Raw genomic sequence first — 24,701 nt, forward strand, 5'->3', positions numbered from 1 at the left:
AGGAAGACAAGCCTCAATTTACTCCCTTTGCCTGCCCTGAAGAACAGGAAGTCTGGGAGGAGCTTCCCTGCTACCTCCACCTCCTTCAACAGACATCTCCTTCCGCATTTGGAGAGACCGGGCACCCCAGCAGAACGTTCATACCACATGCAGAAGGCTCACCCTTCAGCCTCAGCATGCTTCCTTCCTGCAGGACCCACCAGCCGCCAGCCAGCCTACTGGGTGATGACCAGTGTTACTCCATTAAGCCTCAGTCACAAAGCTGGCACCCATCAATCAACTTATCAATAATCAGGTGCCAGACACCCCGATTTCCTTTGTCCTTTGTGTCAATTGTTTTTGAACCCAGGGGGGATAGGAAAAGGCTGTTACTCAATCTGGGTTCAAACAGTTCACACATTCTTGGGAGGACACAGCCCACTCACACTACCTTCCATCAAAGCCCCTCTAAATCCAAACCTCTCACCTTTTTTTTTTTTCCCACAATGGGAATAGGCCCAGCTGAACTCATGAATACTACCTGATTTCCTAATAATCTTAAGAAAAGGCCACTGTCTAAACTAAGATTTTCTTTTTGTTATCTAATACTTGCTTTAAAAAAAAAACATGATACTTAAGAGAAAAACAAAACAACAACAACAAACCGTTAAAACACAACAAAGGTACAGAAGGATTGTGAGGACTCTGGGTACTACATGCTAATATCTGTTAATTCCTCGTATTCCTTATAGAATAAGCCATCATTACCTATAAAGGTCCTTAAGGAATCTAATTTAATGGAATGATGGAACCAAATGCAATTAGAATATAATTGTGCATACGTAAATATGCTTAGGGGAGCTTTGACAGAGCTGCTGACTGCCGCCTTCACCCAGGAATTCGGCCTTCATTATTAGTTCTCACCATTATGAAGAAAGGGTTTGTTAAGCAAAGACAAACTACCCAGTGAGTTTGAATCAGGAACTTCAAAGTGTGGCAGAACTCAGAGGCAGCCCTGCACACACACACATAATTCTCTACTGAGCAAAACCACTTTCTGGTCGACCTCATAGGAGGTCTCCTTATTGAAAGATTTATTTTTAATTTTGAACAGCTTCCCAGCATCCACCTCCATGAAAATTAAAATAAAGAGATGAAATTTTGTCCTATTAAGCAAGCCTTCCTGCAGGGTTGCTCAACATGACAGGGAAAAAGACACCTCATTGTTCCAGAGGAATTACCTGTCCACTTTTCTGCTAGATCTAAAATAATTACAACAACATTTTTCACTAAAGTTTTGACTCTTTCCTTCCTTTCTAATAAAGTTCTTGCACGTGTTACTCGTGTGGAAGATTTTCAGCATGCCTTCCCTGTGCTCTTGGACCTTTTGGCATAGTAAGAGCTGACATGATGTTTTGGCTGGAGCCCTTACGTATAGGAAGAATCAAGGAAGTCTCTCCCTAAACCCTGTGGAGGTAGAAACTATCCTCAGCCCATCTCCCAAGGGCTGCCCTCTCTGCCGGAGAATGACTTCAAACTTGACCCTGCACAGATGTGGCCTTGAAAGGTCCAGTCCCGGTGGTAAATAGGTAAAGAACACAATGCTCGTGTTTGTGTGAGGATATGGAAAAGGTGTAATGAAAGAGAGGGACTGAGGATGTGGTCCCGTGGAAGAGGGGTTGTTAGAGAGCACAAAGGCCCGGATCCAAGCCCCAGCACTGTGGATGGGTGAGGATGGAGAAGGAGCGAACTGAAAGACTGACCGGTCATAACCAGATTCTTCTAAGTGTGGACTGTGATATGTCCACTGTATTAAACATGCATGTGTGTGCACACACACACACACACACACCAACACCACACACATTTCTTGCTATTACTCTGGTGATACTTCTAAAACTCTAACATCATTCTAGTCTTTCTAGAAAAATGAAACATCAAACAGCATAGATGATCTAAAAGTACAAAATTAAAAGGCAAAGTCCAGGGGCTGGGGTCATAGCTCAGTCAGTAAAGTGCAAGCCTAGAAAAGAACAGCCAAGCTTGTGGCAGATTCTTATAACTGGGAAGGTGGAGATGAGTGGATCCTTTGTACTCACTGGACAACAAACATAATGTACTTGGCCAGTTCCAGGCGAATGAGATACCCTTCCTCAATAGTAATAATAATAACAACAATAACAATACTAACAACTTCAACAATAATAATAATAAATCAAATGAGATTGTACCTTAGGGTGACAAAGTTGTCCTCTGATCTCTACCATACATATGTACACTCATGAATGTACAACCAGACACATGCATCTGCACACACGTGAACATACATATAAAAAAGATAAAAGCCTGCCAGTTCACATTCATGGATATAACTATAAAGAGACTGTTGATTCTTGGACAGTTTAAGACTTTTCATGGCAGCTCCTGTTCAAAATCTTTCACAATACTCTTTTTAAAAAATAATATATTTATCGCGCTGTGGTGGTACACACCTTTAATCCCAGCACTCGGGAGGCAGAGGCAGGCGGATCTTTGTGAGTTCGAGGCCAGCCCGGTCTACAAGAGCTAGTTCCGGGACAGGCACCAAAGCTACAGAGAAACCCTGTCTCAAAAAACCAATATATATATATATTTTTTTCTGGGATATTCAGAGTAAAATGTAAAAAAAAATGGCTTTGAATTATATCTTTCATTACTGGATCAATTAATATGCATATTTTACTTAACGATGGAGGTCACGTCCTGAAATACTGAAAAGTGAGATATGAGACGACAGGACTGAGGGGCAATTACAATCTTTTTCTGGTCGTGCTTTCCACCATAAAAATCTCACAAAATAAGCCAATTTCCCTCCCTTCCTCTGGAATTCTTCAAAAATAACAGGGAACCTGGCCAGTAAGGTAGCTCACCAGGTAAAACTGCCTGCAGGAAAGCCTGACCTATATCCCCTCCTTGGTTTCCTAGGCGGGAGGAGAGCCCCATTCCTGGAGTTTTTCTCTGGTCTCCACAGTAAACCCTGACACTCCAGTTCATCTAAATATTCAGATTGAGAGAGACAGAGTTGCAATGAACACAAACACTTCAAGAACAGTGTTTTCTAGTCAGCTCTAATTGATGTATGCTATAGAAGAAATGGGGTGGACTAGCTACCTCCTGGGGCGCAGATCAGTCAGATCCAATTAGGCAAAAGTCTACAGAATTAGCATGAGAAAGGCTATAGATAGCCCAGGCTGACCCCAAACTACTCATCTTCCTCAATCTCCAAAATCCTGGGATTACATAGGTATGTCTATCACACAGGACTAGCATGCTTCTTAAGGCAAGTGTTGTTAACTACAGAAGTAAGGCTTACACAGTGGGTTCTAATATAAAGCCCTGTGTGTTATTTAGTCTTTTACATTTAAGAACAAGATCCAAACTACAGCTGCTAATGCTTTTGTTGGCTAATTCAACAGACACCAGGGTAACACCCCACATTAGTAAAAATCAATCTTAGGACCTTATGTAATCTGTAAATGCTGTCCATCTACAGATTATGAATTTGGGGCTTAAGTAGCAAACATGGAGAGTGCTTGGGAAAGATGACTCTGTATTTAAGAGTGCTTGCTAAACAATCACGAGGAACAGAGTTTAGATACCAGTAAGCACCCTAACAAACCAGACATCTAGCATCTACTTTTAGCATTACTAGAATGAGACAGAGACAAAAGGATTACCAGGGTTTGCTGGCTTCCAGCATGGTCTAGAAAACACAAGCCCTGAGTTTAGGGGAGGTTCCGCCTCAAAGGAAATGCCGGAGTGTATTGGAGGAGGACAGCAGGCTCTTCTGGCCTCTTGGTGCTTTTGTGTTCAGAGGCTCCTCTGCATACACACATGCACAGACACTAACACATAAATACTTAAGTCTTAAAAGACAAAGGAAGTAAATCAAGTATGAAATGGACCCAAGTGACTTGGTTTACTAATGTTATCATTGTCTTTCAATTGTGCTGTCCGATTCTTCATTTTATTTCTGCTGCCCTGCCTAAGGCACTGTATGCAGCTGCTGTCTGAAGCAATACAGTATTTGCTACACTAATAAATGTCCTCCTCCAAAATCTTCTGTATTCTAACACAGATTCTAGGTTTATAACAGGCTTTGTTTTGATTTTCAGCACAGAGATACAATTTGTGATTATCAGCACCCACAACTTAATAGGGATTATTCCTACCTGCTTGGTTGGTGGTCACAGTGACAGATACTGACTGGTCCGGGCTGGGGTTGTACTTCGATACTCCGTTCACTGCCCAGATCTCAAAGGTGTAATTGGTGTGCGCTAGCAGGTCAGTGATGGAGACTCTAGTCGTCTTGAGGCCATTCTGCTGTGGCGTGTAGTGCACTCCGCTCCCACAGGGCCGGCACTTGCTGGGGTCACCGGCTCCACACTTCTTGCAGACCACATTGTAAGAAATGTCTTGGCGGCCCCCTGTGTTCTGAGGACTGCTCCATTCCAAGTTCACCGACGTCTCGTTGACATTGGAAATCAAGTTGAGGGGAGCAGATGGTGGGCCTGAGGAGAGAGAAACAGACTGTCACCCTAAGCACTGAGACCCTGTCGGACTCCTTCAGAGTTTCTATTATTCTCTCTGCTGAAGGGAAGGTCCACTTGGCAACGCGAGCAAAAGGCAAAGAGAGCTAACAAAAAGAAACCTTCAAAAGAACAATGCACTAGAAGTTGTGCGTGTGGATGTCATCCTACTTCCTGTGCAAATAAACATGCCACTTAGAGACACGACGCCACTCCACAGTGAGCGGGCTCGAGGCCCAGGCCTGCTCTCGGTTGGCAGAGAGGCGGCATATGTTATCTGGTCTCTTACCTTCTGAAAGTCAGCTCCACAAATGGGATTCCAGTTCCCAGGGCTGTGGGGGACTGGAAAAATTAGTCGGCTTTTGAAGACGTGTTCTGATTGCTCCGTGGAACACATTACCAATAGTAAATTAAACGACCAGAGCTACAGAGATAGGAGTCTGCAGGCACAGATTTAAGAGACGGTGAAACCGCTGGTGGGTCATTAGCAGGAATTGGTCTAACACGATCGCAAAGATGGGAACGAGAACTCAGAGCTAGTCCCGGGCTGTCCATGTCCGCCACATCCCCGCTTCTCTCTCCTGCATAGATTAGAGCTGCACCCAGCTATAAAATCACATCCATTCCCACTGACATCAAAAAGTTTCTGAAATGTGAATGATGATGATGACTGTCATCCTAGATGGACTGGTTAGCAAAGCATAATGGGTAGAAAACAATAGAAGATAAGCCTATCAACCCTTAGCCAAAAGGCTATGTCCTAACTGCTGTCAAGCAGAAGTCTGAAACTGAGAGCTGAAAAAGTGACTTTTGCTTTCTCTTCTATTAACAACCCTGGCTGTCCTGAAACTCACTCTGCAGACTAGGCTAGCCTCGAATTTACAGATGTCCACTTGCTTCTGCCTCCCAAGTGCTGGGATTAAAGTAGTGCGACCCCCATCAGGAGGGGCTTTCTTGGTCAAACATTTAAAAGCAGTCATTTTGTAAAATCACCAAACGAAAGCAAGCAAACAAACAAAAAGCAAAACAATAACAGAAGGAAGGCAAAGAGCCAAACTGAGTTTTCATGGAGCACCCTTTCCCCACACAGACACGTGTATACACATGTATGTATTTATGTGTACATACACACACGTTTTGGGGGGATGACTGCTTTGAAGGTAATTCTGCTCTCGTCTCGGGAAGGAATATTTACTGGAGGCCGGCATGGATTTGATGCTTTTCCCTATTAGCAACAATGGAACCCCGAGTCTGGTCCAAAGCAGTGATGGAGACAAAAGTGAGGCAGGTTGCCTGTGGGCAGAGTCACACTCAATATTTGTTACTTGACTTGCGGTGATAAATGGGGCCAATGGATTTGGTGGGAGTGTTCTGTGTGGGAAATCTCCCATCCTGTTCCCTCTTACAGCTTAACTGAGGATGTTATTTTAAAAAATCTCAGCAGCTTCTCACTACATCCCCAGAGACCAATCACCTGAGGCCTCTCTCAGCTGTAAGATCCACTCCCCAACCTCTACTCCCCAACCTTCAAGTCTTAAGGCGGGGGAACCTTAACAAAACTATTGTAAAACATGTGTTAAAGCTAAGCCTACTTCATATACTCCCCAGAAACAAAATTAGAAATGTCCTCTTATTTAGATTTCAAGACTGAATGTATGCTCAGGATTGAGTAAGGATGAACAAATGGCTTCAGAATACGTGGATGGAGTAACTGAAATATCAGACCCTTTTTTTTTTTTTTTGGTTTTTTGAGATAGGGCTTCTCTATGTGTCTTTGGCTATCCTGGAACTTGTTTTGTAGACCAGGCTGGCCTTGAACTCAGAGATTCTCATGCCTCTGCCTCCTGAGTGCTGGGATTAAATAAAGGCATATGTACAGCACTGTGCCTGGTAAAAATATCAGACTTTCAAGAGCCAAATATGCAATTAACTCTAAGTATTAAATACTAGTGATGAGGGAACTGAGATGCAGAAGGAAGACGGGTAATAATGTAATCTACACAATATAATTCGTAACAGAGTTTACTGAAGTCTCAGGGTACCGTGCCCTAGAATCTGAGGTTAGTTCTGCTCCACTAAGCTTTAAGTAGGAGCGTGCATTTTCTACTCTTCAAAGTCTGGGACTTGTGATGGTCACCATGGTAAAAGCCCTCATCGGGCTGCAGGTGGAGCTGGCTAGAGTCTGGTTTATAAAGCGGGTCAGCCACTGTTTCTTACTTTCCTGTGACTTCCAGGGCTGAACAAGAGTGACTCTGAAGTCCATTAACCTCCTTGCCGAGGCTCCCCGTCCACTTTCACATGGGAAAATGGGACACAATGAACCAGGCACTGCAGAGGCAAAAAGTCAGTAATTAGTATGGCGGACGGGGCACGGCGCTGTCTAAACAGCGAAGAAATGGAGCAGAAAAATAAACGGTCACCGGAGCCGGAGCTGTGGCACTGCCCTGTGGAAAGAAAGCAATACAGGGTGCAGATGCAGCAAGATTGTATGAAAACAGCCTCTGGTCTCCAACAGCCTTCTTGGTAAATGCTGAAGGAGTAAGAACAAGGTTCAAACTCAAGGTTGCCTCCAGGAACGGTCTAAAGAACCACACTCCCTGTGCGTCATCTTTTGCTGTCTTAGAACATGACGAGAATACTGTAGCAGGGTACAAATTGGACAATTATGGTCACGTGATAAAGGGGGAAACGAAACATGGAGATCCCTGCCCAGTATGATTATCGCACTGGTCTACAGAGGACCCGGAAGAGCACACTTGCTTTCCCAGCTGAAATCGTAATGATGGCTCTGTCTCGTCTGTGGCCTTGGGGTTTCTTTTTATAACTTTGGCCAATTAAAAGATGACAAACATGTAATGGGTGTGTTCCTCCTGTCTAGTGAAGGGCCACGGCTTCCTCAGAAAAGAAAAATTCTCTTCTCAAGACAATTAAGAAAAACAAATTGATGGACTTGAAGACAGCCAAAGCCGATCTAGGTCCCTGGTTAGATGTAACATCACCTCTCTTACTCTTTGCAGGGACATCTCAGAGAAACCAGGCGGGCTGAGAAACTCGAACTCTCAGTCAATAAACAGGCCATATACAATCACGTCCCATTCTCTCATAAGTTTTGTATCTAAGTGTCTAGCAGTAACCACGCACGGATGGTGACTGCCCCTCCTTCCCAGTCAGAGATTAAGCCCGTCTGCAAGTGAAGTCTCCAGTTCAAGCGCAGTAGGGCTCGCTAGACCCACGCGGTCCACTTTCAGAGTTCTAACCAACTAGTTATAAGTATTCAAGAAAGAGCATGTTCTCATGAACTTAAACAGCCTGCTAGCTGTTTTGTTTTGTTTTCTATAATTCCAAGAAATACAGTATGTATAACTATGCAGATAGCAGTAGACAACATTTTATTGTATTATTAGTTAAAAGTGCCCAAAGAATATTTAAAGTACTTGGGAAAATGGTGTTGTTCATATCATGTTAGATGTGGGGAGACCATCCTTGGATTTCCCTGAAGGTCCTAGAGCCAATCCCAGATGCAAACAAAGGGAGGACTACATGACTTTTATATCAATAAAAGCTATTGCAGAACGCAATCAAATTTCCTAGTCTTTCTGCCCCTACCACTCTTAGTGAGCACACATTGATCACTAAGGGTCACTGTGAGGAGCAAAGCATCTTCGAACACCTATCACAATTAGTCTGAATACAGGGCTGGCAGGCAGCAAGAGCGGTACCACGCCTACTTCAGTTCCTTGTTTCTGTGGCTCAGTTCGCTTTCGATGCATGGCAGATTCTTCCTAACCAGACAGAGCCGCTGCACATCTGTCCCCATCTATCACCTGTGTCTAAGTCATCCTTGAGGGAATCAGTGTTCTCATCATTTCCCCTGTCTACCATTATTTCCTAATATCTAGTTCAGAGAAAGCTCAATAAATGTTTGATGAGTGACTAGATGGATGGACAGCAAAGTCCTTGCGTGTAACGTGAAACACGCAGATGAAAACGGGCTTCCTTGAGTTAAGGCTGCACCCCTCAGTTTCTCCTGGAAGGTTCACTCACACTAACTCACTCACACAGACTAACCAGGCTGGAAAAAAAAAAAAAAACAAAGCTGGGGAAGGCTACGTAACCAGTATCAATGATTATTAACACTGGAGGGGCTGTGGAGTGCTTGTTTATTTAACAAATATCTGAGTGTCTCGTTCCATTCCGTCACCTGCTGGATGAAAAAGGAGAGGGAGAAAAAAACACCTGGACTCTTTTTAATGCACATGTGATAGGTGCCTGGATAGGAAAAGGGTTTGTAGAGGAAACCGGCTAAGGGAATCTAAACGTGAAGTATGTGTGCATTGGAATTACAGGGCAAGCACCCGACTCCGCTTTGACCTGTTCCTATGGACTCCGTGACTAACCACTGCACCTGGGAGTTTAAAATGGGGTCTGTCAATTAAAGCTTTGTCAAGTCAGAGCTGAAAGCTCCACTTTCTCTTCTGCTTTGTTCTCCTGTGATAATTTATCATGAAGCTAGCGCAAATCTCTCTGGAAGGAATGGATTCTAACATTTCTAAAGGAAGCTCGCATTTGCCTTTAATAGAATTTTAATAGAGCTCCCCTCCCCCCCGTCTAACTTTATTTTTATCACCAAATTAAGCCATTTTTAAATATGAAATAATCAAATGCTGAAGTGCTCGTAAGGGAAGAGACACTGCTCTTGTTTCATTTTGAATCGAGTTTGCAAATCTCCCCATGGCATTCACACAGAGGCTCGACATTCTGCCTCTGCACCCCAAGAACGGGGCTGGCGTGTGAGACTCTTTGTAAGGTTTTACATTTTGAACGCCCTTCTTGTTTTTGATATAATTTAGTGGCACAGATAATGACTACACTACCAGAAACAAAAGGCAAACGCAAGAACCTTTAATTTATGAATCGAGCAGGGTCAGCATTCTTTCTTTGTGAGAACGTTTTATTGCAGAGCCGCGTTGTAAATATTTTAACCTTTATGAGCCATATGCTCTTGGCGACAACCACTCGGCAGCCACAGCAAGTATCTCCACCATCGGGTATAGCTGCACCCAAGAAAACTTGGCAAAAGTAAACAGCAGTTGAAATTGGCCATAGCTTCTCAGTCATTCCTAGAGGGATTATCAGTAGTTTTCAACTTTCATAATTCAGTTCCTCATGTTGTGGTGACCCCTAATCATATATAAAATTATTTTGGTTACTACGTCATAGCTGTAATTTTGCTACTGCTATAAATCGTGTTGTAAATATCCATGTTTTCCGATGGCCTTAGGCAACCTCTGTGATAGTGTCTCTTGACCCCCCCTCCTCAAGATCCACAGGTTGAAAACTGTTGAATTAGATAATCCTTTTTCCCAGGAAGAAGAAGGTCTCTGATGCTGTGGAACCACCACAGACTTACATGCTTGCATACTTATAGTCTTCAGCTGGTGACTTGGGAAGGTGTGGGAGACATTTAAAGGGGTAAAGCCTTGCTGGACAATGGGATGTCAGAGCGAAGGCTTTATGAGTTGTAGCCTGACGGTGACCCCTGCTTCCAGGCAGCTGCAAGACGTAACTCCTATCCTTGCTGCAAACCCCAAGATTCAATCCTGTGACTTGCAACCATGATGGACCTGTACCCCCTTAACCGTGAGCCACAGTAAATCTTTTCCCACTTTCATGAACTGTTTCTGTCAGGTATCTGCTACGGCATAGTAAATATAGGTACCCCCATAATTCTATATAATTCTATAGACATTAAGCTCAGCATAAGTCAATATAGGAAGCTCCAAACTAGGAGGTCAAGAACAATATCGATTTCTAAAGTCAAAGTCACACCCCTGCGTTGTCTGAGGATGGAACGAAATGCCTGAATATGACTTCCCACTGCTCTGCTGAAGATGGGCACCGCATTTCTCGTCACTGTAGAGAAGTTAAATGAACATCACTTCCTTCAGCGGCGTGAAACGCTTTTCACATCACCTAGCAGGTCCTAGCGAGAGGTGTTACCACGGGTAATTACTGTTTTCTTGTGGAATGTCAGCCCACATCCAGTTGACGAGGGTTTGACAGTAAGAGGCCCCGAAGAAATTATAGCCAAATTATAGCAGATACAAAGGGTTATCACAGCATATCCTGTTGTATCATAAAATACCATGTTATATCACAAAAGAGATTTTCTTCCTTCTTTGCTAAGCATGTGTTCTCTCCTCTGGGGAAAGGCAGCAGATACAATGGAGGTGGCTCAGAGGTTAAGAGTGGGTACTTCTCATGCGGAAGACCTGGGTTTGGTTTCCAGCACACATGTCGGGTGGCTCCCAACTGCCTGTGACTCCAGTTCCCTTCTGGTCTACTGTGGCATGACATTATCACGCACACATCCTGTGCATACACAAATATACACAGGATGTAAACCCGCTAGTTCATCATGAACCTGGTTCTTAACGTGTCCAGGGTGAAGTATAACCGTCGTGTGAATTCAGTCCGTGGGGAGCCGAGGCCACAATACAACATCTAGTGCACTCCACCCAACCCCTATGAATGAACTGGAAACAGACATAGTTCTTAAGGAAGATATTAACACTTCAGCTATGACGATCCCATTTGGATACGGGTTTAACGGGCACATAGACACATGGCGCAAAATTCCACGCAAACCTGAAAATTCAATTTCTTCTGACAACTGGAATCAAAGGGATAACAGACCCCGAGGCCCCCATCACATAACCTTTTTATTTCCTTCCTGCAAGAATATTAGTTTCCATTCTTAGTTCTCGCTTTATTACTATTTGGGGGTATATTGACGTACGTGGAGGGGTGTGCATATTGGCGCATGTGGAAGCCAGAGCAAACTGTGGAGTGTTTCTTCTCCTGCTGTCCACTTTGAAATTTAGATAAGATCCTTTATTTTGCCTGGATTTAAACAAGTAGGTTAGGTTGGCTGGTCACTGAGCCAAAGGGCTGGGATTACAAGAGCATGCCACCATACTGTTTAAAACAAAACAACAAACCAAGAAAAAAAGGGGGGGTTGGGAAATTGAACTCAGGTTCTCATGCTTACAGACAACCTACTCAGCTTTCTCCACAGTCCATGGTTTATTGTGTATAATCCCATGATACATTGCACGCTAGTGTATTTAGCAGCCTAATAGTGAGTAAGTGGGGGCTCCTTTATCTGGGTAGTGCCAGCGCCTTATCAGGCACAACACGGCCAGAGCCTGGGTGTGTATCACAAAGGCTGACAGGAAAATAAATAAATAAATTAGGAGCAACCTTATATTAAAATATTAGAAAAAGGAAGTTCTAGCTTGTAACCAAGACAAGGAGTCTATCAGTTGACAGGAATGTCACAGTACCAGGACTCCTGTGGCACCGTGGCATCCAGACCCATGACAGATTTTTAATACTTAACTGATTCCTAATCACCATCTTAAAATTCAAGGCTTGAGCCATGAAATTAATTCTGGAAGTAGCAAGGAACATCCCAGGAGCCTGGTAGAAAATGTAACTCCTAACATGATCAATTTCTTTGAGCACAACTGTCACCCGATGAAACGCCAAGACAACCAGTTCCAAGACATTATCTTCTGAGGGAGAGGCACCTTGGGGCTCCAGTCCCATCTCTTACGGCTGCGCTGAGCACGTGCAACTTTGGGCTGTCAATAATACTTCAGTGTCTTAGCTGGAAAGCCCTTCAACCCTTCAGATAAGCTTTTGTTGTTAATCTCTCTCTGGCTGAAAGACAGGTTGTAAGGCAGAATAAACAGTTTGGGGGGGTAAAGGTTTGGACTTTGAAATGAAGCCTCTGCTTTCCCCCATGATAGCTGTATATGTGGCCACCACTAATGGCTTTCTCTTGACCCTGACGGTTGGGTTAGTTTACATAAAGACTGCTATTCAGGGATACCGCTTCTGAGATTTATGAATGGGGCAGAACCTTTTATCACAGCGGTTTACGTGTCTGAACAATACGAACGCCAAGGCAGAGCTGTCCACGATTTCAAGACTGAACCATTTGGACACATCCATCACTTGATGCTGTCATGAAGCAGTCTCAGATTCTCAGAGAGCTCAACGCTGGGATTCCGCCAAGGCCTTTCTCTTGTTTCTATTTGGCCCTTCTCCTCTCCGGGAATATTGGCTAAATATTTTGTTTTGTTATATGAGATGACTAGAGTATATAGTTGAAGCACTTTTGTAGATTCTCAGGTATACACGAGTGTTGGAAACAGACAGGACCAAGGAAAGTCTGACTGCCATTTCCTTCAGGAATTAGCTGAGCTGTGCATGGGTGTATGTTTCTTACAACATCTTTCCATACTTTATCTTAAACCTAACGCCCCAATAAAATATTTTAAGAAAGGCTTCAGGACAGTCTGATAACGAAAAATCGGTATGAACAGAAGCTAAGCAGGTTGGGGAGATGGCTCAGGTGGCAATGTGCTTGCTGTGTAAGTGTGGGGCCCTGAGTTTGGAGCCTCGGCACCCACACAAAAGCCTGATGTGGAGATAGCTGTCTGTAACAGCAGTGCTGTGGGTAGAAAAAGTGGGTCACCTAGTGTCTTGCTGGTCATCCGGCCCTGCCGGAATGCTGAACTCTAGGTTTAGTGACGCCTTGTGGCAAAGAGTAACATGCAGAATGACAGAAGATACCCATGCTGACTTTTGACCTACAGAGAGAGAGAGAGAGAGAGAGAGAGAGAGAGAGAGAGAGAACGAAAGAAGGAAGGAAGGAGGAAGGAAGGGAGGCAGGCAAGCTAAGCAATTCAACCAAATTAACAGAACAAGCTGGTTCTAGCTTTATCAGAGATTCAGATCCCCTCAGTATCTCAAAGAGACAGAAAACAGTGACGCTTAGCTATGAATTCCCTTTTGGAACAAATCGGAACACTTCTAATTCTCTCAGCTTACCCCAGAGTTCAATTTCTCTAAGTCCACCGCCCTTCAAGAAGATGGCTAGCTGGCATTACTTTTCTGCCAGTGCTCTAGGCTTCACCACTCTCCTCTGTGTGGTGTCCACCTCTACACCACAGGGTACTTAGGAGCTTCCGGTAAAGGCCCCTTCCCTTGCAGAAGATCACAGGCGGGGGCAAGCGGAGCTGTTAAATCTCCTAGAGGGAACTCTGTCCTCAGCTCCTCTTTCCAGGGCCCTAGGTAGCGGGCGGAGCCATCCAGGCTAAGAGAAAAATCACACAGCTGGTAGCAAAGAAGATCCTTGGTTCTCACCCCAGGGGAGCTCAGAAAAATGCATAATTGACCCCGTTTCAAAGAAGCTTCGGTGGGGAGTGTCAGGGATGGCATCCAGAAATGATGGGGCTTGCTTGATGGCAAGCCACTCCTAATTATTCATGGTGGTAGAAAAACTGTAATAACCTGGCTAAATGGCAATGGCAGATTAGCCAAGCCTTTCGCAGGAGCAAAGATGAACGTTCCTCACACCTAGGCATTTCCTCCTGGAGTATGCAGTACATTGCTTATTCCTGCGCAATGGAAAAGTAGGTCAGAGAGGAAGAGGCGATGCGGTGGTAAGCGATCTTTATGAAAGTGCCTGACAGTTTCAAAGTCTTCAAATAGCTAGTCAGCGCACAATCATTCAGTCCTTGTGCGGAGGTCAGGTCAACCTTAGGCAGAGCTCCTTGACGGTTAGGCACCCTGATTTGAAGGGTGGCCTAAGGCTCGCAGATGAGGCTAGGCTGGACAGCTTGGCGGGTGAACAGATTAATAAGCCTTTCTCAGCTCCTCCAAAATGCACTGCCGTCGCCCCTGGATTTTTCTTTTCTTTTCTTTTCTTTTCTTTTCTTTTCTTTTTTTTTTTTTTTGAGACAGGGTTTCTCTGTAGCTTTGGAGCCTGTCCTGAAAATAGCTCTGTAGACCAGGCTGGCCTCGAACTCACAGAGATCCGCCTGCCTCTGACTCCCGAGTGCTGGGATTCAAGGCATGCGCCACCACAGCCTGGCATACCCCTGGCTTTTTAAATATGGTTCAAGGAAGGAACGCAGGTCCTCAGAGCTTGAGTGGCAAGTGCCTTAGCCACTGAGCCATCTTTCCCGTGCCTCCCTCTCAACTACCTCAACTCTAATTGTCCTCATGGAAGAACCCTCCACTTGCTCCGTCTTCACAGTGCCAAGTGGCAGCTACTGGGGAAGAAACAAGGACCTTGGGCTTTAGAGCAAGTGGCCTACAAACGGAACAGGATGACAGCTGTATCTGGATCATCACATTGCTGCTTTGCCACGATTGCCAGAGTGAGGAAAAGCAGTGGGAGGATACATTCTGAACTAAAACGCAACCGTCATGGCGGGGAGTGTTTCCATTGGATATCCATCTGATCAACAACTTATATTACTATACTATGAGTTTGATATATGAGATGAAGAAATTCCCCTGGAAATCTTAAAATTCAAGAGTTTTCATACAAAAGGGATTGATTGCACCGGCTACAGAAAAAGTTAAAGATTATCCAATGGGCCTCCTGAAACTGCCATTCACAGTTGGGGATTTTGTCCTCACTTTCAGCAAACTGGCTGTGGCCCATTTTCACCACACAGTGGCCGCTCCCCCTCATTACAATATTAGCTATTTGCTGCTCCAAAGTAAAAAGAAATACAGATGGGGGGGGGTACTAAACTTGAAACTGAAGGATGCCTTTTATCCTACGGTGTAGACATCAAAGCCTTATTCTAGACACACCTCCCCAAATCCCTAAGCCAGACTGCTAAATATATAAATCTTTCGGAATGGGGGAATAATTGAACTGAGCATCTGGGGGCACCTTCAAGAGCTTGTTTGAAGATTGATAACATTGTCCAAAATAGACCACTTTTCAGAAAAAAAAAAAGAAGGAAAAAAAAAAAGGTTTTCTTCTGACCTTGGAAGCGAGTAAGGACGGTGTTATTTTAATTTGCATTCAGATTTTAACCACACAGTCACAGGGCACCAGTGGGACCAACGCTGGGTTTCCACTGAAGATTGCTCGTCATTTCATTATGCTTCATTATGTTGATAACTGCCAGCCAGCATTAGACGGGAGGGCTCTGAGTAATAGAACTGAAATGGTGGTTTCTAAAACAATACACTTTCTCGAGGAAATACAGCAGCATGCTAAATTCAATTAGAGGAGGGGAGCAGGAAGACAAGCCGGTACCATTCATCCCATGCTTGGAGCTTGCTTGGTCGGTTCAAGTTCTTTTTTTTTTTTTTTTTTTTTTTTTTTGGTTTTTCGAGACAGGGTTTCTCTGTGGTTTTGGAGCCTGTCCTGGAACTAGCTCTTGTAGACCAGGCTGGTCTCGAACTCACAGAGATCCGCCTGCCTCTGCCTCCCGGGTTCAAGTTCTTGATACCCTCAACCTTCAGAAAGCTTCCTCAAATCAGGACCCTTCAGCCTAGATCTAGATAAATTTCTGCTCATTTAGTCTTGAACTTTTCCAGTGTAAATTGTCTTAAAAGCTGCGATGCTGGGAATATTTAAGACAAGAAGTATTAGTCAATCAGTCTGTTTGGACAGCTGATGGAGATACTGAAGGCCATTTACTCAGGGATGGAAACAGAGAAGCCCTTCAGGTTGGCAATGGAAAGTCTAGTCTCTCATCTGCAGAATCCCATGAACTCCGACACTGATAAATTTTACCAAACAAGTGGCGCACACAGCAGAAGCACAAGAATGAATTTTCAACCAAAGGCCACAGAAACGGACTCTTCAAACAGGGCTAAGCAAAGTAGCAAAATAACAGTTGTTGGGCTTATGGCGGGGGGGTACCCAAAACGAACGACTCCCTCTGTAAGGTAGTTGCTCACATATTTTGAAATGTATCAGAAGTTGCAGTTACCTTAAACATAATATTGGCTCAGTGCCTCGCTACAATCTCTGAACACCAGCTAAGCACTAAGGTCATACAGGACTTCCTGTTCTTGCACGGGAGCCTTCCCAGCATTGAAGAAAGCCAGACTGCATTCCAGAAGGGAAAGGGAAATTCAAGGGGAGAAGAGGTTACTAGGTAGCTTAGTTATAAGACGTGCCTTTTATTATTAATAATAATAATAAATTAGCTATTCCAGGGCATGGCATGCTATCATCTCAGCAAGTGGGAGGTAGAGGATCAAGAAAGAATTCAAGGTCATCCTCAGGCAAAGAGCGTTCAAGGCCAGCCTGGGCGACCCTGGGCCTCATATATATATATATATATATATATATATATATATATATATATATATATATATATATAGTAAACCACAGTGCCTTTCTCCTCTGATGGGGCGGACCTGTGAGGGAATGTGCAAGAAATATTTAACATTTCCACTCTCTGACATCAATTTCCAGGGAATTTGAAAGGACCACAAAAATCAAAGCCAAAACCATGCATAGAGTGAGGCCTCCAGTGGTTGTAAGGCCTCCAGCCGGGTTGGGTGTTTTTTTTTTTTTGTTTGTTTGTTTGTTTTTTTTTTTTCCAGAAAGAGACAAATGAACGAATTGATTTCCATTCAGGGCAAATATTCTGGATCCTCGAAGCACCCTCCCAGTTCCCACAAGCTGAAAACCGCAGACATGAAAGAGAATCCCTGAGCTCCTACCCTTCAGAGAACTCAGACCCCAGGGATCACTGGTGCACCCACCAGGTGACCTTGGGGCACCTGTGAACTTGTCAGAAATGCAGAATTCCAGGCCTGTCGCCTGTGCAGCCAACGCCTAAGTGGCTCTCATGTCTTCCATGCATGTGTAGAGTAGACACTGCTATGGCTGGCTATGGTGGCAATTCCCCTATGATCTTGAATTATTGAAGCTGGGGGTACCAAGTAAAGGGATCATGAGTCTGAGGCTAGTCCACATAATTTAAGAAAATCCTATTTCTGAAAAGAGCTGACTGGCTGGCTAAACTGCAGAGCTCTCGTTTAGCATAGGCATGGCCCAGGGTTCAATCCCCAGAAGTGGGAAAGAGGAGAAATAATAATAATAATAAATACTAGTATCAACCTTTAGCACTAGGCTCCCTTCTTTGAAACAGGTATGAGATACATCTTAAATATTCAGATTGTTACATCTCAGTCTGTCTGAACCATATCTACTCACTTTAGGGTAACCAGAGATTCCCTCAAAAGTCCTCCAAAACCAAAGTGTATTCCTATTAATTTTCCTCATTTTCCCCAGTGGCGGTGACAGTACAAACTTCTAGGTGTCTTCTTCTGAATTAGTTGGTGCGACTTGTCTTTACCTGGTCTAATCGTCCCCCAGGTGAACAAAAACCTGATTTTACAAGCCACTGGAGCAGAGTCTCACTTTGGCTAGAAGAATGCCTCTCGGAGAGTGTGTTTTATTTCTTCATTAGTGTGCCGTCACAGTGAGCGATCACTAAATGCGGGGCTGCATAAGAATGCTGGGGGTTAAAGACAGCATAATGAACAAAGAAGGTGCCTGATTATCATGGCTGTCAGCACAGGGGAATTGGGTTTGTCACCTGGCTTAACCAACTGGGAAGAACTGATTAGGGGCTGGAATTCGTTTGAAAGGGTCCCCTGATGTTTATGTTCCCTTCCATCCCCACATCTCGTCAAGAGAATCCGATAAAGCTAGGAATGGGGAGGATTTGTCCTGTGGGTTATCTGAACAAGGGCTTCTTGGAGGAACTCCTATGGTTTCTTCTACGGAAGCATCTACCCAATGGCTGTAGACTGGAACCTTCTGCAAAGTGAGAGACATCTATGTCCATGCTGGTATCTAACAGTGACTGGAGCAGCCCCATGTGGCTGCTCGGCCCTAGCAATGTGGAGGACACAAATGAGCAACTGAATGGAAAGCTGAGAGCTCATGACTTTCCATGCTCCTACTGACTACAGATCAAACAACAAGTTGTCACTCCGCTTTCAACAGAATGTCTCATCTAATAATACAGAACCCCCCCCCCACCCGAGGGTCCCTCTCTTGAAGGAGGGCTCCCAAGGTTTATATAATAAGTAAAGTTTAAAAAAAAATTAACTCTATAAAGATGTGATGTTCATCTTCGCTGTACAACAGGATTAAAGTCAGATTCTTCAGACCTACCTGGGGTGTAATTGTGTTGTCAGGGCACAAATCACTGGCATTCGTGAAGGGTAGTGCTCCCTCCTGACAGGGGGTTGGCCAAGGACTTATGTGACCAAATAAAGATTTAAAAAAAGGACAAAGATTTCTCAGGTTCCCACCATGTGTCAGGCTTTCACAAATATTGTCTTAATTACTTTTAAAAGCAGCCATAGGCGTAGATAGTGAGAATCTACTTCACAGAGAAAGGACTTGGAGACATTAAACACTCTTAGTCACAAACTTGGTGTGAGGGAGTTCTAGCTGGCTGCGAAGTCTGTGAACATGTCATAGAAGCCCTGGGAGAATGCGCAGGATACAGTGATGGCCACAAGCACCAAGCAGGAGACCTCAGAGCACAGAGGAGAGGGAGGAATTCAAGGTGCGAAGAAAGGAACCCCTCCCAACCTTTCCTCACAACTCAAAATTCCCACCACCCTTGCTCCCTGCTTGTTAATCTTGGAGAACACCGACTCAGGGGGGAGAAAAACAGGAAAGTCATATCAAACTTTTAAAATTTGGGTTTCAATTCATGAGTTTAAAAACCAGTTTGTTTTTCATTGGCTTATTCAGAATAAAGCTGACAATTTATTTCTCCCAAAATATAAAATTTCACATAGGTGTGATGCCTATGGCAAATAGCCCAATTTAGCACACACATGGCAATCTCTGGAGGTGGGCTACACTCCCAAGCACCAACTAGCACTCACTACACTGGCACATGGCTTCTAGAAAGCTAGATAACACATCAGAATCAGGAGAAGAAAAAGCACCCATACTGTTTCCTGACATTCACAACCCAGGCAAACCTTACCCAGAAGGCAAGAGTCTCTGTGTGGCGAGTAGGTGGGGTCCCTCATACAAATAAAGGGCCATTATGTAAACATCAGCCCAAAATACTTCCTCTTCATCTTGCTCTTGTGCCCCCAGTTCCCAGCACTTAAGTTGTTGTTTGGAAGTGAGCGGAGATGGGGGGGGGGGGGGGCAGGGAACTCATTCTTAAGAGCTTAACATAGAAGAAAAATACTGAAAAACTCAGGATTCGATCAGGTTAAAAAAATAAAATAAGAAAAGAGTGTGTGTTGGGGGACGGGGGAACCAGACAGGGAAAGAACTTAGTCTAGGAAGTCATTAAAAAAAAAAAAAAAAAGAGGGTGGTAAAAGAAAGATCCTAGCTGTTATGGAAGCTGTAAAGTTTCCCTTTGCACTCCTTAATCCTGCAAGTTTAATGCTGGATCTCGGAAACCAGGTACTAGAACCTTCCAGGAGGTCATACTGTAAGTTTTCAGTTTGTGCAGCTCCATCTTTGTGCTGGTCAGGGGCGTCTCGGTGCTAGCAGCTACCTGGTTTAGAACCAAGAAGCCCTACCTTAATTAACTGTCTCTACATTGTGAGTATGTGGGAAAGTTGGATGTGCTGGGCACATCACCTGGGTCTAGTGCTCCCATCACTCCAACAGTCGGCCCTTGTGGTGATCTGAAAGAAAATGGTCCTTAAAGGGAGGCCACAGGGAGATGTGGCCTTGTTGGAGGAAGTACGTCACTGTGGGGGCTGGCTTTGAGGTCTCATATATGTTCATGCCATGCCCAGTGAGACAGATCACTTCCTGTTGCCTGAGAGTCAAGATGTAAGAACTCTCAGCCCCTTCTCTAGCACCACGTCTGCCTGCCTGCTGCCTTGCTTCCCACTATTATGGTAATGGACTAAACCTCTGAACCTATAAGGGAGCCTCCACTCCAAAATTAAATGTTTTCCTTTATAAGAGCTGTTGTGGTCATATGATGTGGGATGCCCCCCTGTAGACTGTAAAGATGTTTTATTATTATTGGTTAATAAAGAAGAGTCTTTGGCCTGTGGCAGGGCAAATTATAGCTAGGTTAGAGATCCAAGCAAAGAGACAGAGTTGGAGACACCAGCAGCCTTCAGAAGAGTAAGATGCCAGTAAGCCATGGGGCATGTGGCAACATACAAATTATTAGAAATGGGTTAAGTTATATGTAGAGCTAGCCAGTAAGAAACCTGAGCCACCATTGAAACATTTATAATTAATATACATCTCTGGGTTGGTTATTTGGGAACTGGTTGGCAGGAGACAAGTGTCTGCCTACAGTCATGATGTCTTTTTCCAGAAACAGAGAGAGTCCTTTATGTCATAAAAGTTCACTGAGAGGGGTGGACCTGAAACCTCTCTCTTTTCTCCTACTAAGGGTGGTTTCTGATCATGCTACAGAATAAACTCCCTGAAGTTTTTGGTGGATCAAAAGCCAGGAGTGGCATCTATATTCAGTGATGCCAGCCCAGTCTGGTCCATCTGTAATTTACAGCAGTTAAAAAAAAATCAAAATAATAACAGTCATAATAATAATAGTAAAACCTAAGGAGTAAAATTGTTTTTACACATGACTGACACACACCAATATGAGAATATCTAATAACAACAGACCTGAGGGAGACAGAGAGGCAGCGTTTCTAACCCACAAATTCCAAAGTGCTCTAGAACCTGGGGCCTTTTTAGGAGAGAGACGTGATAAGGGGACAAATTCCACAGCTGACCTCATGTGAGAGACTTCTGTGAAAACAGAGAAACACTGCATATAAAGTTACCATCAAGCTATGAGGATAACACGTATTTAGACTTGGGACTCATTCCAAACAGTAACTCTGTGTATATGCAAATATCACACGAATCCCCCAAATCTTTAAATGTGGAGCTTTTCTGAATGAAGATATATAACACGTGCTATGATTAGCGCCATTCAACAGAGAGGAAAATTAAGACGTCAAAGGCTAAGCAGCCACTCTGCCAGTAAACCGAAATTGAGAAACAAACTCTAAACTACAAGTCCTGTATGCCACATGACCAGGATGTGTGCTGAAAGACAGTACTAGTGTGAAATATGACTGAACTATGGAGGAGGGGGCTATCATTTCTGCCTTGCTCAAGGTCACAGCCAAGGCGAGGTCTGTGGCAACACCTTGGGAACATTGTCCAAATAAAGTGTGAGAAGAGGTTTCCCCGTCCAGCTTCACACCGGGCTTGCCAACACCATCTATTCGTTAGGCCAGCCTTTATTAAGTGCCTCATACGAAATCAGCATTTATTAGGGCCCTGGCCTAAGTGTTATGAACACAGAACTGAGACGAAAGCAGGAAGAGGTAAAACGAAAACCCAAGCAATGACCTCAGAGCACTCCGAATGGCCTCATACAGGACTGAAACACCATACAGAACTGAAACACGTCCCCAAATCCTGGTCTGCTCCCTCTTCTTCCTGTGGTTGTCAGGTCTCCCCCAGCCCTCGACGCATAGGTAAGACCATTTATAAATTCCATTCCCCGCTGTAATTACACTGTCAGACAACCTAAACACTCAATCTTTGCTCCACAAAGTAGTCTGTGGCAGCTGTGCATTGTGAAGGCAACCAGAAAGAGATGGGGGGGGGGGGGGGCTTTCTTTTCCTAAGCACGCTTCCTACTATGATAGCAAGGGGATGTGCGCTTGCTATCTAATTTGCCCCCTGCAAGGTTATCCTGGGAGAAGTCCTGGCAGCACCCTGCTAGGTGGTAATGAAAGCTGCTGGCATCGCAGGAGACAGGAGACAAGCAAAGCACTTACGGGTGCAGGGCATAGACGCAGCGTCGTTGTCAGCTCTAAAGAAGCCTCGGTCACAGGTGCACGAGGTGGCTCCTTCCCAGACGGAGTAGCTGTGGGGTGGACACTTGGCACAGGTGGCGTCCGTGGAGAGAGCTTTGTAATATCCAATTTTGCAAGCTACAGGGAAGGAGGAAAAAGAAATAAACAAACAAACATGAACCGCTGCAGGAACATCAAAGCAAAATGGGCAAGCATTCCCTGGATGGCAGAAAAGGGGTGTGTGTGTGTGTGTGGCGAGGGGGGTGTTGTTCATCTCAGGGATTACCCAGCTTGAAATGCAGGGCAAAATAACCCAAAACATGAATTGATGGGGTCTCATGGTCTCATGTATACCCTAGCCAAGCTTTCTATGTAGCTGAGAGTGGCCGGCCTTCAATGTCTTCTCCTTCTGCCTCTATCTCCTGATGGCTGGGGATCAAACCCAGAGCTTTCTCCTTACTGGGTAAGCATTCTAGCAACTCGGCCACACAAACAGCATCGGCTTCTCTTTAAGGCTCACTGGCAATTCTGGTTATGTGTCAAGGAGCCTCTAAAGGACACTGCTTTAAAAACTAGTGTGATCAAGTGCAGTACAATGAAAGTTTACTGGCGTCTCTCTGCAAGGCAGCAGCCATTAGAGGCATTATCCTGATCAATCTTACTGTAGCCCCCTTACAAAGCACTAGAGGCACCTTTGAAAGGAAGAATCCAGCTTCCACCAGGTAATTGTCCTTTTAAGATCTTAGGCCTGGTTAAGTTCCAGTGGCCATCTTTGACCGCTAAGTGTACAGTTCCCCAGAACCTGGATTTTCAGTCAGTTACTTTGGATTTTATAAGTGTGTGTGTGTGTGTGTTGGGGGGGGGGGGTGTCTTTTATTGAATCAACCAGATGGAAATGTATGTGTTCAAATGCTACCAAGCAAAACAAAACAATTGGTTGGCGGCTATTTTCTCATTGTGGCTACAGAGAATCAGATTGAAAACCCAACAAAGGCATTCATGAAAGACACGAGCTTGTAAGGCATGAACCATTCGCTTTCAGGACAACACAAAAAGATGACTTGAAGATAGACTCCGGACTAGTACAGGATAAGTAGCTTACTTAAAAACTGGCTAACAGGCCAGGCGGTGGTGGCGCTCGCCTTTAATCCCAGCACTGGGGAGGCAGAAGCAGGTGGATCTCTGTGAGTTAGAGGCTAGCCTGGTCTATAAGAGCTAGTTCCAGGACAGGCTCCAAAGCTATAAAGAGAAACCCTGTCTCGAAAAACCAAAAAAGGTTAATAAGTGGTGTTTATTCTCAAGCATGAGAGGCCCTCCTGTACTTCCCTGCCTCCATTTTTGGCCTGCACCCTCTCCCCTGCCGTGAGCACCTCTCAAGAGGTGAATACAGAGAACACAGGTTCCTACAGTCCTTTAACGCACCTGAGCCGCTTTCCATGATCTCATCTTTACAAACATCCCACGGACACTGAGGACCACTTTCAGTAATGTGGAAAAATTCAATAATGCTGCAAAACCTCATCATAAAAATTAATTAATAGGGCTTTGCTCCCTTCCCCTCTTCTTCCTCCCCACTCTTCATGATTACTCCCCAAGCCTATTCCAACCTAAAATAAACAGACCAGCGCCATCAGGTATTAAGGTCACAGATAAGGACAATGATAATTAAGTTATTCCCGACCGTCTGAGGATGGAAAAGAAAATGAGCTATCCACAATTTCCCCAGCATGCTTTTCTCAATGCTGGCTTCATCTATCATGTTCTCAGATCATGTCAGTACTATCAAAGCCCCATCTGGATGGGGGATCCCCTTGCATGCCTTTCACTGGCCTAAAATGCAAGAGATCAGCCACAGTGGCCATTCAGGGACCTGTCTGAAAGGAACAGATGTCTGAGCGTCCACACATGCTGGGTTTTCTGTGGAAATACTATTGTAGAGACCCGCAGCCATAGAGAGCTGCTCCGTTTATCCATGAAGCCTCCACTGAAGTCCACCCCTCACCCTCTGGATTGGCCTGCTAGCATTTTCTTCTTTATCATCATCCACAATGACAAGCGGAGAGGGACTCCGGTGGGTGCTCAGGAAGGCACGCACACACAGTTACTTCATTCCTATTAGCTAAACTTGTTTATGGAGTCTCCCGCAACAAGCTAAAACTTTATGGCCTGTGGAGCACCGACAATAACAGTGCTCCCAGATCAACCTCTCCCTTATTTGCTTTCCGTCTTTCACTGGACCGAAGCACCTTAGACAAACAAATTGCTTTGGTGACTGTGATTTATGTGTCTCCCAAGTTCACAGGCATCCCATAATTAGATAAGGTTCAGCTTGCAAGGTGCTTATGGTCATGTTTAAGATGGCCCGAGGGTTTTCATAAAAAACTGCAACCCAGACCTTGGGAAGAAGCCAAAAAATCAAACTGCATGGTCCCGCATCAAACAAGGACCCTAAACATGGACACAAACTCCCTGAGTCCCCT

The 24,701-nt window shown here is 44.5% G+C and overlaps 1 protein-coding gene across 2 annotated transcripts in view; it reads right to left on the bottom strand.

Annotated features, from left to right (window-relative positions):
- The window catches only part of Epha4 (EPH receptor A4), a 145,736-nt gene that overhangs the window by 56,077 nt on the left and 64,958 nt on the right, over positions 1-24,701 (bottom strand). For both annotated transcript variants that reach the window (XM_041649623.1, XM_041649624.1), the window contains exons 4-5: positions 22,204-22,359; positions 4,191-4,529 (exon numbers count right to left, since the gene is read on the bottom strand). In XM_041649623.1, the coding sequence (XP_041505557.1) occupies positions 4,191-4,529; positions 22,204-22,359 (495 nt within the window). The remainder of the gene's footprint in view (positions 1-4,190; positions 4,530-22,203; positions 22,360-24,701) is intronic.

Source organism: Microtus oregoni, unplaced genomic scaffold, assembly GCF_018167655.1.
Source record: "Microtus oregoni isolate MIOR12 unplaced genomic scaffold, Mior012 000004F_ref0000308, whole genome shotgun sequence".
In the NCBI taxonomy this organism is placed as follows: Eukaryota; Metazoa; Chordata; class Mammalia; order Rodentia; family Cricetidae; genus Microtus; species Microtus oregoni.